Here is a 13,837-nt window from a genome sequence, read left to right on the forward strand (position 1 = left end):
AAAGGTACTACTTGTGCTTGGTATATTACCATGTTTGGGATCTTCACATTTGAAAGTTCCATTGGGTTCTTTTAAACAACGGACGCCTTTGATCTCACACTCGTTGCACTCGGGGGGAAGATCCCATCGCAGAGAAAACCCCAAACCTAAGAGGTTCAAGAGGTGATTAGCTGACCAATTCTCATCAAATTGAGGCAATGATTCATGAACTGGAAACTTATAGACAGAACAACCATACAGAATATGCCTAGGTGCACGAGCAGGTATTGGTGCAGATGGCAGATTCTGCTTCGAAATTGAACTGCTATAGTAGAAGAGATCGTAGTCTCTGCAGCGTAAGTAGCTATAGAAGGTAGCGTTGTAGATGCAGAGATGGAAGTTCGCGCACGCATTTGAACAGGGTAAGATTTGGGCTTGTTATTTCAAATGAAAGCGCATCAGAGAAAGGTGCTGTGAAATTGTAGAGGATATCGCAATTGCCCTGCTGCAAGCTACTATAGAGTTGATGATCTTGAATTGCAATTGTGTTATTATTGGGGAAGATGGATTTGACCTGGTAGAGTGTTCCCCCCCATCTCGAACTGAATCATGGGTATGTCATCTTTGCATAGGATGATGGCTGAGCCGCACTCGGGACAGGTTGCGTTGGAGAATGGATAGCTGATATTGGTTAGAGACCCACAGTTGAATGGTCGGCAATGCATAGACCCTTCTTCATCGGCTGAGTGAAAACCAGACAGACAAAGGAGAAACGAGAAAGCAAAAATGGCACGGGACAGGGAGGATAAGGAGGCAGAAGCCATCTCCTCACTTCACAATTTCACATGACACAAGTAGAAAAGCCGAAACAACATCTTAAACGTCACCAAATCTTCCAGGAAATAGCATTGGAAGAAGGGTAAATTACAGATAGGTATTCTGTGTACCCTGAACATTCAATTGACCTTTACATTTGGGGGCGTTCTTTTCCTCGATTTTGAAAGGGCTTAAGTTGGTCAATGAAATATAGATTCCCATTGCAAGATATCTCATGTTCTTTTTTTCAGATTTACGTGACATCAACAAAAGTTTATTTTCTTAGATATCATAAGTGATACGTTTCTCGTAGGTGGATAAATAACTTTCTCATCTTGGGTTACAGTTGCCAATACTTGAAGGGACAAAAATGTCCATTGTAATAATGAATTTTTTTGGATAAAATGCAAGGTTTTTAAACTGACCCGGAGAATGAACCGGTCAGGGGTCTGGTTTCCGGGTCAAACAATCTGACCGTTCGAATAGAATGGTTGCCTCATTCTAACAAAAAATAAAAAAGTTTTAAAAATTAATAAATTAGAAAACGGTCAAAACCGTTCAAACGGTTAACCACCCGGGTCAGTGGTTTATTGAACAAAATCAATGATTTTTGGGAAAATTTTGATTTTTTGATTTTCTGAAAAAACGGAACCAATTACCCTTCAGGTCCAACCATCCGGTCCAGTTCAATTTTAAAAACCATGATAAAATGGTCATTACCTTACTTACATGGGAAATAAAAGAACATGAATAATTGCATTTACCTGTATAAATCTTTCTTAAAAAACAATTAACTAGATAAGTGCATTTACTGGAATAAATAACTTATCGAAATGCGAACAGGGCCTTGGGCCTATTCATTATTATTGTCAGTTAAACATTATATGGTGCAAAAAGTAAGTATTTTCATGTATTTTTGATATATTATTTGCTGTGGTTGAAAATTTGAATATCTTATTTGCTGTCCATTTAAAAATATCATCGTGAACAGACATTTGGTTACTTGATGAGAATCATATCAGAAATACATGAAAATGATATCAGAAATACAAAAAATTATATGGTAAAAGACTAAAAAGGGATTGTAACAACACCTAAACCATTCCGTCCAACTATCTTATTTCACTTGTTAGAGACTATATATTGAGGGCACACAATTAACTTTTGATCTGCAAATGGATCGGGTCGGATTCGAATACCACATTTAGGTCTGCTGATTCGATAAAAATCAGGAATGATTGATTGCATAAATGGAGAGAGCAAGGTGGAAATATTATCCAAGATATCTGGTACCTGAACCTGAGTGCGTACGTCAAGCACAAGCAGTAAAAGAATCCAATTCAAGCACGTATTCAAGGAAGCCGACAGAGTGGTTGACTGGTTGGCCAAGTTAGACTACTGGGGAGATATATGCAACGCTAGGACAAATTTAGTAACAAATGTGGCTTGATCTTGTAGATGCCCAACAATTTATATGGAAGTTAACTGCTGGTTACTTGGTTAGGTAATGCTTTTATTTTAGCTGGATCGAGGAATAAGCTGTAACACTGGGCGGGGCTAAAATCCCCAAATCACAGCCTTTTATGTATTGTTGTGGCCCCATTTCAACGCTACGTCATTCAATTCAAGGTGGGGCCACATCAATACATCAAGGGCTCCGATACACCGTATTTGCCCGCGCAAATCCAAGGCTGTGATTTACATTTTCTAATAAGCACCGATGAACATCTTTTTGTTTTCTCCATCAAATAGTAATGGTATATCTATATTTTGTTTTAAAAAAATCTGACTCAATTCACAACCCACGAGACCTTTAAAAAAAGGTAGCATAAATCTATAATATTAAATATGAAATAAGAATCTATATTGTGAATAGACAAAAGCAGTCCTATCTAATTGTCAAATTCCACTTAATCCTAGGGACTTCAAATTAAAAATCAGAAAAAGGGCTGATGAAAAAAAAATCCTGAATGAAAACTGAAAATGGTCTAATATTCAAGCAAATCCAAATTCAAACCAATTAATAAACATATCACATTTTTAGAAGGATCCATTCAATCCTATTTTTAGGGAGTAATATTCCAATTCAACTTAACTAAGCAAGGTTAGATCCTATCTATTTTTTTAACATTCTTTGGTAAATATGTCAGAATGTTGATTCTCACTTTGAAGTCTGGAATACCAGTCGATAGATTATTCAACCAATAAGGAAATTCCTCCCAGCCAAAGTATAGCAATTCTTGATCCAGCCAACAAACACATTTATGGGAACTCATCTGATTTTAAGGATTTTGCGTTTGTCACCTTGGTTTAATATATCCAAACTGTCGGATTAAGTTGAATTGGTCTAGGATGGAATACCTGCCCCAACCTTGTTCAACATTTCAACATGATAAAAAAAGTAGATATTTACCTCATGGAACACCTCTCTTCTCTTTCAGGGGAACCACCAGATGAGGTTGATCTTGCTCTTGAAGGAGAAGACAGAAAAGGCTTGGGTGGAATTTGCATGGAATTAAGACTTCCTTCTAACATCTCCACAACCTTACCCATTGAAGGCCGACTTGAAGGATTAGTCTGGATACACCACAAACCTACTATACTCATCTTCCTTGCAATTTCTTCTTCTTCTTCTTCAGTTATGTCCCCACATAACCCTAGATCCTCATCTAACCTGAGACGCTTATATATCCAGTGGGGGAAGTATATTTCACTGGTATTCTCAGCACCCACATCAATGTTCTTCCTTCCACCAACCATTTCCAGAACCATCATTCCATAGCTATAAACATCTGCCTTCTGTGAGACTCCTCCAAAGTTTCTACAGAATATTTCCGGTGCAATATAACCAGCAGTCCCTCTAGCACCCTGCATTGATATGATACTTTCTTTTTTATTAGGGCATAGTTTAGCAAGGCCGAAATCAGCTATCTTTGGGGAGAAGTCATGGTCTAGAAGAATGTTATGTGGCTTTATGTCAAAATGTAGAATGCGAGTTTTGCAACCACGGTGTAGGTACTCCAGCCCTCGAGCAATGCCTATTGCAATTTGATAGAGTCTTGCCCAACCAAGTTGATGATTTGTCTCTGAAAACTTCCTATTATATATGAAATTTTCAAGAGATCCATTGGTCATGAATTCATAAATAAGAGCTCGTTTCTTCCCCTCAAAGCAGAAACCAAGGAGAGTGACAATGTTAACATGGGAGGTTCTACTAATGCTTGCAACTTCATTAATGAATTCTTCTCCATTTCCTTTGGACTCACTCAAAACCTTCACTGCCACAAGCCGGCCATCAAATAGCTTCCCTCTGTAAACACAGCCATAGCCTCCTTGCCCTAATTTATCTTTGAAGGAGTTGGTCATTTTCTTGACCTGTGAATAACTATATCTTTTTGGGGCAAGGGATTCATAATTCCTAAAAAAGGCCTCTATATCTCCATTAATTTTCATGTGAATATTTATACCTTTTCTTTTCACTGGGTCAAACCTGATAATTTTCTTCTGGAAAAGGATGATGCATATTACAAGGAAACATCCAAATATAATTGCAGCGCTCATGCCTAGTGCAACAACCCTTGATATCCATCTTTTCTTACTTTCTGAAAATTAAAAAAAAAAAAAACACAAAAAAAAGAACAACAATTCAGTGTTAGACAAATTACTCAATGCAAGGATAAAAAGAAAAAAAAAGTAATTATAAATATTTATAGTTTTATGCTTGTTCATTTCCTCTTAATTCTTATCTCTTAAGAGAAATCTTCCAACTTTTAGAGGAAAATTGATGTTCATTTCCTCTTATATCTTATCTCTTAAAGAGGCATCTTACAACTTTTTGTTTTCTAATAATACCCCCAAAACACAAACAAATGTTCTTATATATGGGGTTAAAATGAATATTAGACAATTTTCAGAATTCAGAATTTAGAACAACATTCTTTGCATTCAAAGTTCAGAGAAAAGAAAAATTCACTAATACTAATATACCTCTTGATGTAATTATTGCACTTTTAGATGTCAGACGTTAGGGCAAACAAAAATGTCCTTATACAAGTGTATCTATGAAATCGATACTCTCTTATATGTATTAAACACTAGTTTGAAAATCGGGCCAAACCAAATGATTGAACCATTTGACCCGGGAACCAGTGATGTTTTTGGGTCCGATTTTGGATTAGGACACTTTTTTGAAGAAAAACATTGAATTGGTCAAAAAACCCACCGACTCAAATGATAAAACCATTTGACTTAAAAACCGGTGATATTTTTGGGTCTGATTTTGGACTGGGCTGCTTTTTTGAAGAAAAACATTGAATTGGTCAAAAAACCCGCTGGCTCGAATGATTGAACTACTAAACCCTTTGACTCAAGTAGCGGTTTGTGGTTTAATAAAAAATTATTAACAAAAAAGATTGAGAGATGGAAGAGGGGACTGAGATCAATAAGATCTGAGAGAGAGAGAGAAAGATATATATATATATATATATATATATATATAGAGAGAGAGAGAGAGAGAGAGAGAGAGAGAGAGAGAAGATCTGAAGTCGAATATGGGATATCAGATTTTAGATCATTGAACGTTGGCATCACCGTCATCATTGCCGGTGAACATTGCAGTCACCATCATTATCATTGGTGAGCGTCACCTTCTCCTTCTCCTCCTCCTCCTTCCTTCCTTCCTATCTCTACTTCCTTTCTTTCCTTTTTTTCTTTTCATTCTTTTATTTCTTTTTTTCTTTCTTTCATTTCTTAATTTCTTGTTTCTTTGCTGCCAGCCACCTATCTCTTTCTTTTCTCAAAGAAGAAAAGATATATATATATGTCTACCCTAATATTCCAATCTAAGGGTCAAACCACTTGAACCATTCAACCCAAATGATTGAACCACTGACCAAAAAATCGGTGATCAAAGTTGTTCCATTTCCATTTTGTTAAAAACTTAAAACCTTGGTATTAAGGATGGAACAAATTGCCCCAAGAAGTAAATAGACGGGATAGTCTAGATATGATATGATTCAAACCACCCTGCTTTGACAAAAGCAAATGACAAGATTTAAGAAGAACATAGAATTGGGTATACGATAATCCGAAATGAATGATGAAAAAATGTATTTATGTAGAAAGCAAAATAAAAGTGAAAAAGATCAAAAAAGATTGTTTTCATTTTCAAATTCCCAAGTTGTGTTTTGTACCTGTAGGTGGACATGTCAAGGTTCGAGATTTTGTTCTCTAAGACAATGGTGACATTGCGGGGAAAATCATATTGAAGAATAAAACCTACCTGCAAGAGTGGCAAGAGCAGGTCACCAAGTGGATTATGCACGAAATTTGAGAGAGAACATCCATCTGTAATAGATGTGAGTCTTTGTTACAATTTGTTATTGAAGAATACTGAATACATCACGGTATTGTAACTGTGGAAACCGATAAAACCCAAAAAGTTGATGCCTAAAATCTTCAGTGTTTGAATAGATCTTCGCGTCTGCATCCGAACAAAGTAATGTTATTGGGGCTAATAACTTTTTAAAGAGTATGAATGGTAGAATAGGTGAATGACCTAGCCAAAATTGGCCTAGGCTCTCATCTTTATATTCAAAGAATAATATTTACAAGAATGGAAATACACAATTTATATTTTATCAATGAGAAAAAAAGAGAGTTGTAATGACGATCTCCTTTCTCTTTAGTTGTAATTTGTTGGACTGATTTCAAGGGCAAAACTACCCCCTCCGGGTTTTGTATAGTTCCTCCTGGTTCAACCGAAAAAAGAGAAAAATATATACAAATAATCTCCTATCTAAAATGTAAAGCATATGCATTGGTTCACAACGTGTGCTGTCTTCATGATCATTATCTCTAACAACCCCTCTCAAACTGATCGGGGAGGACATTAAGGTAATTAGCTTGCTACTTAGAAATTGAAATTGATCACAAGAGAGTGGTTTGGTGAAAACATTAGCTAGTAAATTAGGTCAAACAAAATGAAATCAATTTTTATGTGTTTGGTGTGAGCATAAAAAAATAGGATTTGCTTTGACGTAGAATGGAAACGAAATACGTACAAAAGGCTTCAAAGAAAAAAGCAGAAGTCGAATTTTAGGAAGAAGAATTCTTCACTAAACAATTAAGAGAAAATTGATAACAAGAGAACTTTCTTAGCCTTCTCCTAGCTAATCTTTATAAAGGCATACACCCTTATGCCTTCTAATCCTAATTTGAAAACACTATATAATAGAATCCTACTACAATTCTTTAAAAAATAAAATCCTAATATAAAAAAACACTCCAAAATAGAATCCTACCAAAATCCTTCAAAAGGAAAGTCCTAATTGAATATAAATTCAAAATAATGCTATCTTGGTAAAAATGAACTAAGATGGTAACTCTGTGATGGCGCTAACTTGGTAAAAACGTAATAAGATAGAACTCTTGTGATGGTGCTATCTTGGTAAATATTTACTAAGCTGGGTCGATGGTGTCATTTTTGCATATGTGTCTTGGAATGGTCCCAACTTGCATAAAACTTATCGGCCTTCTCCTATACTATATCATCATTTCCGTATATATAATAAGATATGTTTTCGGAAACCAATTTTGTAAATGTTTACTCAGATGGTCTGAATCCCGTACTGCATCATGTTTTAGATGTCTGCCACTTAGATTGTCACATCATAGAACAGTAGAAGTAAACTTTGTTAACTAAATAAGTAGGACAGTGAAGAAACTAGCAAGCTTTGTTAACTGAATAAGTAATTTCTGGATATGTGAAGGTGAGATAAGGTACTATATCACCAGATTCTTTTGATAATTTGCAAGCAATTGTCCTATGTTTAGAAATGGATTTACCCATCCATTTTTGCATGGCAAAACAAGTGTGATGAGCTTCATTGCCTAATAAAAATGGGATGACCCTGACGTTTGACCCTGTATTACTGCTCACTGTGTAAGTTCATTGTTCAGCGGTTATCGTTGCTGATTACTTCCAGTCAAGATTGTTTCCACCGTCATCAAGATTTCTTGATGCCAGATTTATATTTTTGCTACAATAGTAACAATTATTGACAGAGCCCGTAGTTGAAGACTACTCTGTTTTGACAAAATTTACAGTTTCTTAATAGAGCTCGTTGTTGAAGACTGTTTTGTTTCTTGACAGAATTTATAGAGTTTCTTGATAGAGCTCATTGTTAAAATAGTTTTGTTGATGGCTACAAACCTTGATCTGGCCTCACCTTATTGGTGTCATCTCCACTCACTGGAGAGAGTTACTTCACATGGCAGCGTGCGACGAGGAATGCCTTACACGCCAAGAATAAATTCAGTTTTGTAGATGGCATGCTTGAAAAACCATGGACAAAATGTAATTCCATGGTCATCTCCTGGTTGTTCAATTCCTTAGATCATGAACTCCACGAGAGTGTGGTCTATGCTGATGCAACAAGAGAAATTTGGAGAGATATCAAGGAATGTTTTTCTCAAGCTAATGCTCCATGAGTCTACTAGCTAAAAAGAGAAGTATCTCTTTTGCATTAAGGCAATCTCTCAGTTGCTTCATACTTCACCAAAATGAAAGCATTGTGAGAAGAACTAGCAAACCTCTCTACAATTCTAGACTATACCAGTGGTGACGTAAAGAGCTAGCTGTTGAACATGAAAAGGATAAGCTCCATTAAATTTTTATGCGCTTAAATGATGTTTTTAATAATGTCTGATCCAACGTTTTAGCAAGTGATCCTCTTCCTAGTTTGAATCGTGCCTATGCCTTAACCTATGATACAGACTTCTCCCATTGTTGGCTTAATCTCTTATCAGTATGCGCAACTTCTGCACCTCCTCACTACCGATACACGGCACGCTTGCACCACCATGTCTGGTAAGGCTTTTCTTTCATCAACTACATCTTCATTGATTTTAGATAGTGGAGTGTCTGACCACATGACCTCTAGCCAGTCCTTACTGGTTAATTGTGAGCCTCTACTAGTTTTGTCCTTAGTTTACTTGCTGAATGGTTCTTCCTTGATGGCCACCCAATAAGAGTGCGGCTGTAATGGCCCCAAATATTCTGGTCAAGAGGTTCTTTATGTCTCTAGCTTCTATAATAATTTTCTATAAATCAATGAAGTCACTTTTAAATCGAATTCCAACTGTTGTGTTCCTTCCTACTTATTGCATTCTACAGGGCCAAGACTTGAGGAGACAGATCAACAAGGGAAAAATTCTTAATGGGATTTATTATATTTAATGTGTTCCTAAATCCTCCAAACAAGTGTTTTCTCTTAGTACAATAGATGACTAATCTACATGGCACAACCGAGTAGGCCATGCCTCACCTCGTCAACTTTCTTTGTTGTCAAATGGTCATTTTTCATTATCTTCTGATCACGTTTGTGATGTATGAAAACGTGCTAAACACACATGCATCGTATTTCTAATAAGCTCATTCAGAGTAGAAGCACCATTTGCTTTGACCCACTGTGACATTTACGGGGCATATCATACCCTGTCTCTATCTGCTGCTTATTATTTTCTAATGATAGTGGACAATTATAGTAGATGTACATGGTTGTACCTCATGAAATGTAAGTTTGAAACCTACCATTTTCTAACATCGTTTTGTAATATGGTCTACACTCAGTTCTAACGTATGGTTCAGTCGATTAGATCTGATAACGACCATGAATTTATCTAGTACAACGCAACAATTTTTTTAAGAGTGGCAAAATTTATCAACAGTCCTGTGTAGATACATCACAACAAAATGGGATCGTTGAAAGAAAACAAAAACACCAACATTTGTTAGAAATGGCATGTGCAGTAGGATTTCAAGCTTCTCTCCGGGGGAATGTACTCTCACAACTACTTAGATGATTAACTATTTACCAGTAGTCCCTTTATAAGGAAAGACACCATTCGAGGTCCTATTTGGTAAGCCCCCCAATTACAGCCACTTGGGGACATCTGGATGCTTGTGTTATGCTCAAGAACGACCACTATCCCATGAAAAATTTTCACCCCATGCATCCTGTTGTGTGTTTATCGGATATCTATATGGCCAAAAAGGCTATAAAGTATATGATTTAGCCACAGGACATGTACTCACGTCTAGAGCTGTTACCTTCTATGAAACTATGTTACCTTATGATAATATTGGGATTGCTGCTCCCCTACATGCTACAAATACAAATAATCATGTAGACCCCATGTTGTTGATTCAGTTGATGATATATTCATAGAGCCCACTGAGCCCAATAATTTGATTGAGCCCAATACCATACCTATGTACATGACTGATCCCAACAATGTTTCTGATTCAACTAAGGCTATATCTCCTCATGGAACTGAGTTCATTACCCAATCCACTACCATTGAACACATACTATGCGGCCCCAACGCATTCAACAACCTCTAGTACACACCAGGATTATGTTTGTCATTCTGCATCCCGTACTACACTTCCTATTTCTGAACCCACATCTTACTCTCAAGCGACCTTTGACCCAAATTGGTGAAAGGCAATGGGTGAAGAAATTATAGCTCTTGAAAGAAATAAGACATGGTCCATAGTTTATCTTCCTCCTAGTAAGTGGCACGTTGGTTCTAAATGGTTCTATAAACTCTACTACAATGCCTATGATTCTATTGAACAATATAAAGTTCGTTTCATTGCCAAAGGATATACTCAGGTTAAGGGGTATTATTATCATGACACTCATTCTCCTCTATCTTAGTTAGTTACCCTATGATGCCTTCTCTCTATTGCTGCAATTTGAGGGTGGGAATTTCATCAATTTAATGTTTATAATGCCTTTCTACATGGTGGTTTGGCTGAGAAGGTCTGCATGTCCATTCTGCCAGAGTTTCCAAAGCATGACAAGAACAAGGTTTATAGGCTTCAGAAGTCTTTATATGGCCTTAAACAGGCCTCATGATGCTGTATTGAGAACTTTGTTGCTGCTTTCAAGAATGTTGGATTTTATTAGTCCATGGCTGATTATTCACTGTTCACATCCTCTCAAGATGGCTCGTTCATTGCTGCGCTCATCTATGTGGACGACATGGTGATCACAAGTAATGACCCTACCTGTATCACTAAAATCAAAACCTACCTTGACAATTGTTTTTAGCTCAAAGATCTTGGGCCCCTTGGGTACTTCTTGGGTCTTGAAATCACTAGAAATTCTTCTGCCATTTTTGTTTGTCAACACAAGTATACCATTCACATCATTACAGAAGGCTACATGATTGATTGTAAATCTATTTCCCATCCCATGGTGCAAGCAACAATGGCAATTTGTCAACATGTCTAGCCCATTATTGGAAGACCCAGCCCAATATTGACGCCTAATAGGTTGACTTGTGTATCTAACCATCACCAGGCCAGAGCTAACCTTCCGAGTACATGTGCTGATTAAATTTCCCATGCGAAGAACACATGGATGCTGCCAAACAAATCATCCCTTTGCATCAAGGGGGAGCCTGGATGTGGCATTTTCTTTTCTGCCTCCAATGATTTGGTTGTTCGGGCTCATTGTGATTCTGATTGGGGCATGTGCCCCCTCACTTGATGCTTTACCACTGGATATTTGACCAGACCATGCTTGGGCAATCCATATTTCTTGGAAGGCCAACAAACAGGTCCTCAACCGAAGCAGAATATTGTGTTATGATCGTCCCTACTAGTGAACAAGGTTGGGGCAGGAAAGCTCAAAACCTGGGTTCCCGCAGATTTGAGGCTTGCAAGTTCCGAATTTTGGGTCAACGCAAAAACTGTTTCCATCGGTAAGACGAAGAAGAACAAGAATAAGCGAAAGGAAAACGCACCGTTATTCTGAACGGAAAACGTTAGATCCTGACACCAAGGATGAAGTGGGAAATCTCATGAAAGTCTGAAGGGAGTTACGGATGAACCGATTGAGATGAGAGAGGGGGGTCTTTTTGGGTTTGGCTTGACTCTGCCATAAGACCAGAGGCAGAGTGCTTTTGAATTTTCAGCCATCGCCCTGCGAAATGGAGCCATACCAACTGTACATACAAACATCATAGTTAACATATTCAAAGAGTTGATAAAAAAAAAAAAAAACCTACAGAAATATTTGCATTACAAATATCTCTGCAATAAGTATCTGACCTAGGAAGTAGGAAGTGGGTACCCAACAACTTTGTACTAGAATGGGCGAAAGGCTGGTGTACATATGACATAATTAGATTTAGCAAAGAAAAAGATATGATATCTGATAATCCAGAATGGGTGATGATGAAAAACATATTTACGTAGAAAGCAAAGTGAAAAAGATGAAGAAAGTAAATTTTTGTTCCCAAATTCCAAGTTGTATGTTTTGTACCTGTAGTTGGACTTGGACATGTCAAGGTTCCATTTTGATGTTTTCTAACACAACGGAGTTCTTTCCTGTCACACTTGTTACATTGCGGGGGGAATTCCCATTGAAGAGAAAACCCGGCCTCCAAGTGAGGCAGGAGCTGGTCATCCCCATCCATTGGTTCACGCACGGGAATTTGGTAGACCGAACATCTATCTGGAATAGACGGCAGACTCTGTTCAAATTTGTGATTACCGAAGAATAGATCATGGTCTCGGCAATGTGGGTACTGATGAAACCCAGGGAGCTGTAGGGGCTGAAACTGATGATGATGATGATCTTCACGTTTGCAACTGAACAAAGTCAAATTGGGGCTAATTACTCTAAAGGAGAGAGAATCGAAAGTGGATGATGGGAAATTCTTTATGTCATCACATAAGCCAACTTCCAAGCTGCGATGGAGTGAGGAATCACGTATCACAATTGTGTTATTATCACCAAAAATAGATTGAACTTGGTAAGATCTTTCTCCTTCGCCAAAGCCGAATAGGATCGTGGGTCTTCCATCTGGACATTCTAAACGTAAGGTGCTCATCAGTCCGCATTCCGGGTGGGTAGCGTTGGAGAAGACACTGTTCCCACAGTGGAATGGAAGACACGACTGTTCCAAGTTGTCATCAGCTGAATGAAGAGCCAAGTGAAATGACACAAGGAAGAGGAAGGAGTAAACACCACCAACAACAAAGCCATGGGTGTCCATCTCACAGTACTAGACGAATGACAACCACAAAGACCCACCTAACAGAGTCCCGATCTTTCTACCCAACCCCGTCGTATGTTCCCTCTTCTCTATTTATATGCATTTTATCAGAGAAGAGAGGTCCTGACACTTGCATCCCATCGCTCAATGGAAATTAATTTCTTGGTTGCCACGTCAGTTGATTGGACAGAACCAAAGACTTGTGAAGGAGTGATGAGTATTGGGTTCCGCTTTAAGAGCGGTGATCCAATCAGCGGGCTCTCTCATTCTCATTCGTTGTAGTTAAGACTTCGGAGTCACCGGGCTAGCATCCTAGCAGGTTGAGTAAGTTTCCTACTCACCTTCTCCGTTGACTAGTAAGACCAGTCTTCACACTCACCACCACTATGTAATATCCAATCAAATCAAACAATGGACGTAGGAAAAGTCCACGAAGAAATCGTTGGCTTTTCTACTGGTTTGAAACGTCAAGAAAAGAACCGACGGGAAGCAATGGCACATTAAAGCAACCTCCTTCCTTTGTACGCTATACATTTCCGTGCTCAAAGGGAATGCAAAAAGAAAACCCATAGACGAAGAAATATAGCTATGAGATGAGACTGAGAGTGCCACAGACGGAGAGACTTGATCACTTGGGTCTCTGTCTTCCCCAATAAAATAATTTACAACACGATAATTTCTTGGTTATCACTCTGTATCTCTTCCCCAAGTAGAACAGAGAAACAAGATATCCATTTGAAGTTGAAGGATGAGCATTTAATCAAACAGAAGGATGACAGAAGAAAAAGGCATTGTCTTCCATTTCCTATGTATTATGGATGTGTAGGTTTTGATCTCCTAATTTTGTCTTCATAAGCCCTCACAATTTTCATAGTTGTCTAAATGAAAGGGTTCCTAGTTCAAAGTTCAAACAATGAAAGGTCATGCAACAACACATGTCATGATTTTCCAAGTTCCAACTATGGGT

The 13,837-nt window shown here is 37.8% G+C and overlaps 1 protein-coding gene across 1 annotated transcript; it reads right to left on the reverse strand.

The window, feature by feature from the left end:
- Positions 1-2,765: 2,765 nt before the first annotated feature.
- Positions 2,766-13,018, reverse strand: LOC148854900 (LEAF RUST 10 DISEASE-RESISTANCE LOCUS RECEPTOR-LIKE PROTEIN KINASE-like 2.3). The gene is made up of 2 exons (XM_088984803.1): positions 12,135-13,018; positions 2,766-4,397 (listed from the first exon to the last, which is right to left on the reverse strand). The coding sequence occupies exons 1-2, from the start codon at positions 12,868-12,870 to the stop codon at positions 3,205-3,207; spliced, it is 1,929 nt and encodes a 642-aa protein (XP_088840929.1). The 5' UTR covers positions 12,871-13,018; the 3' UTR covers positions 2,766-3,204.
- Between the last annotated feature and the right edge of the window lie 819 nt (positions 13,019-13,837).

Source organism: Nelumbo lutea, chromosome 4 (assembly GCF_056320005.1).
Source record: "Nelumbo lutea isolate HS-2025 chromosome 4, American lotus-T2T, whole genome shotgun sequence".
NCBI lineage: Eukaryota > Viridiplantae > Streptophyta > Magnoliopsida > Proteales > Nelumbonaceae > Nelumbo > Nelumbo lutea.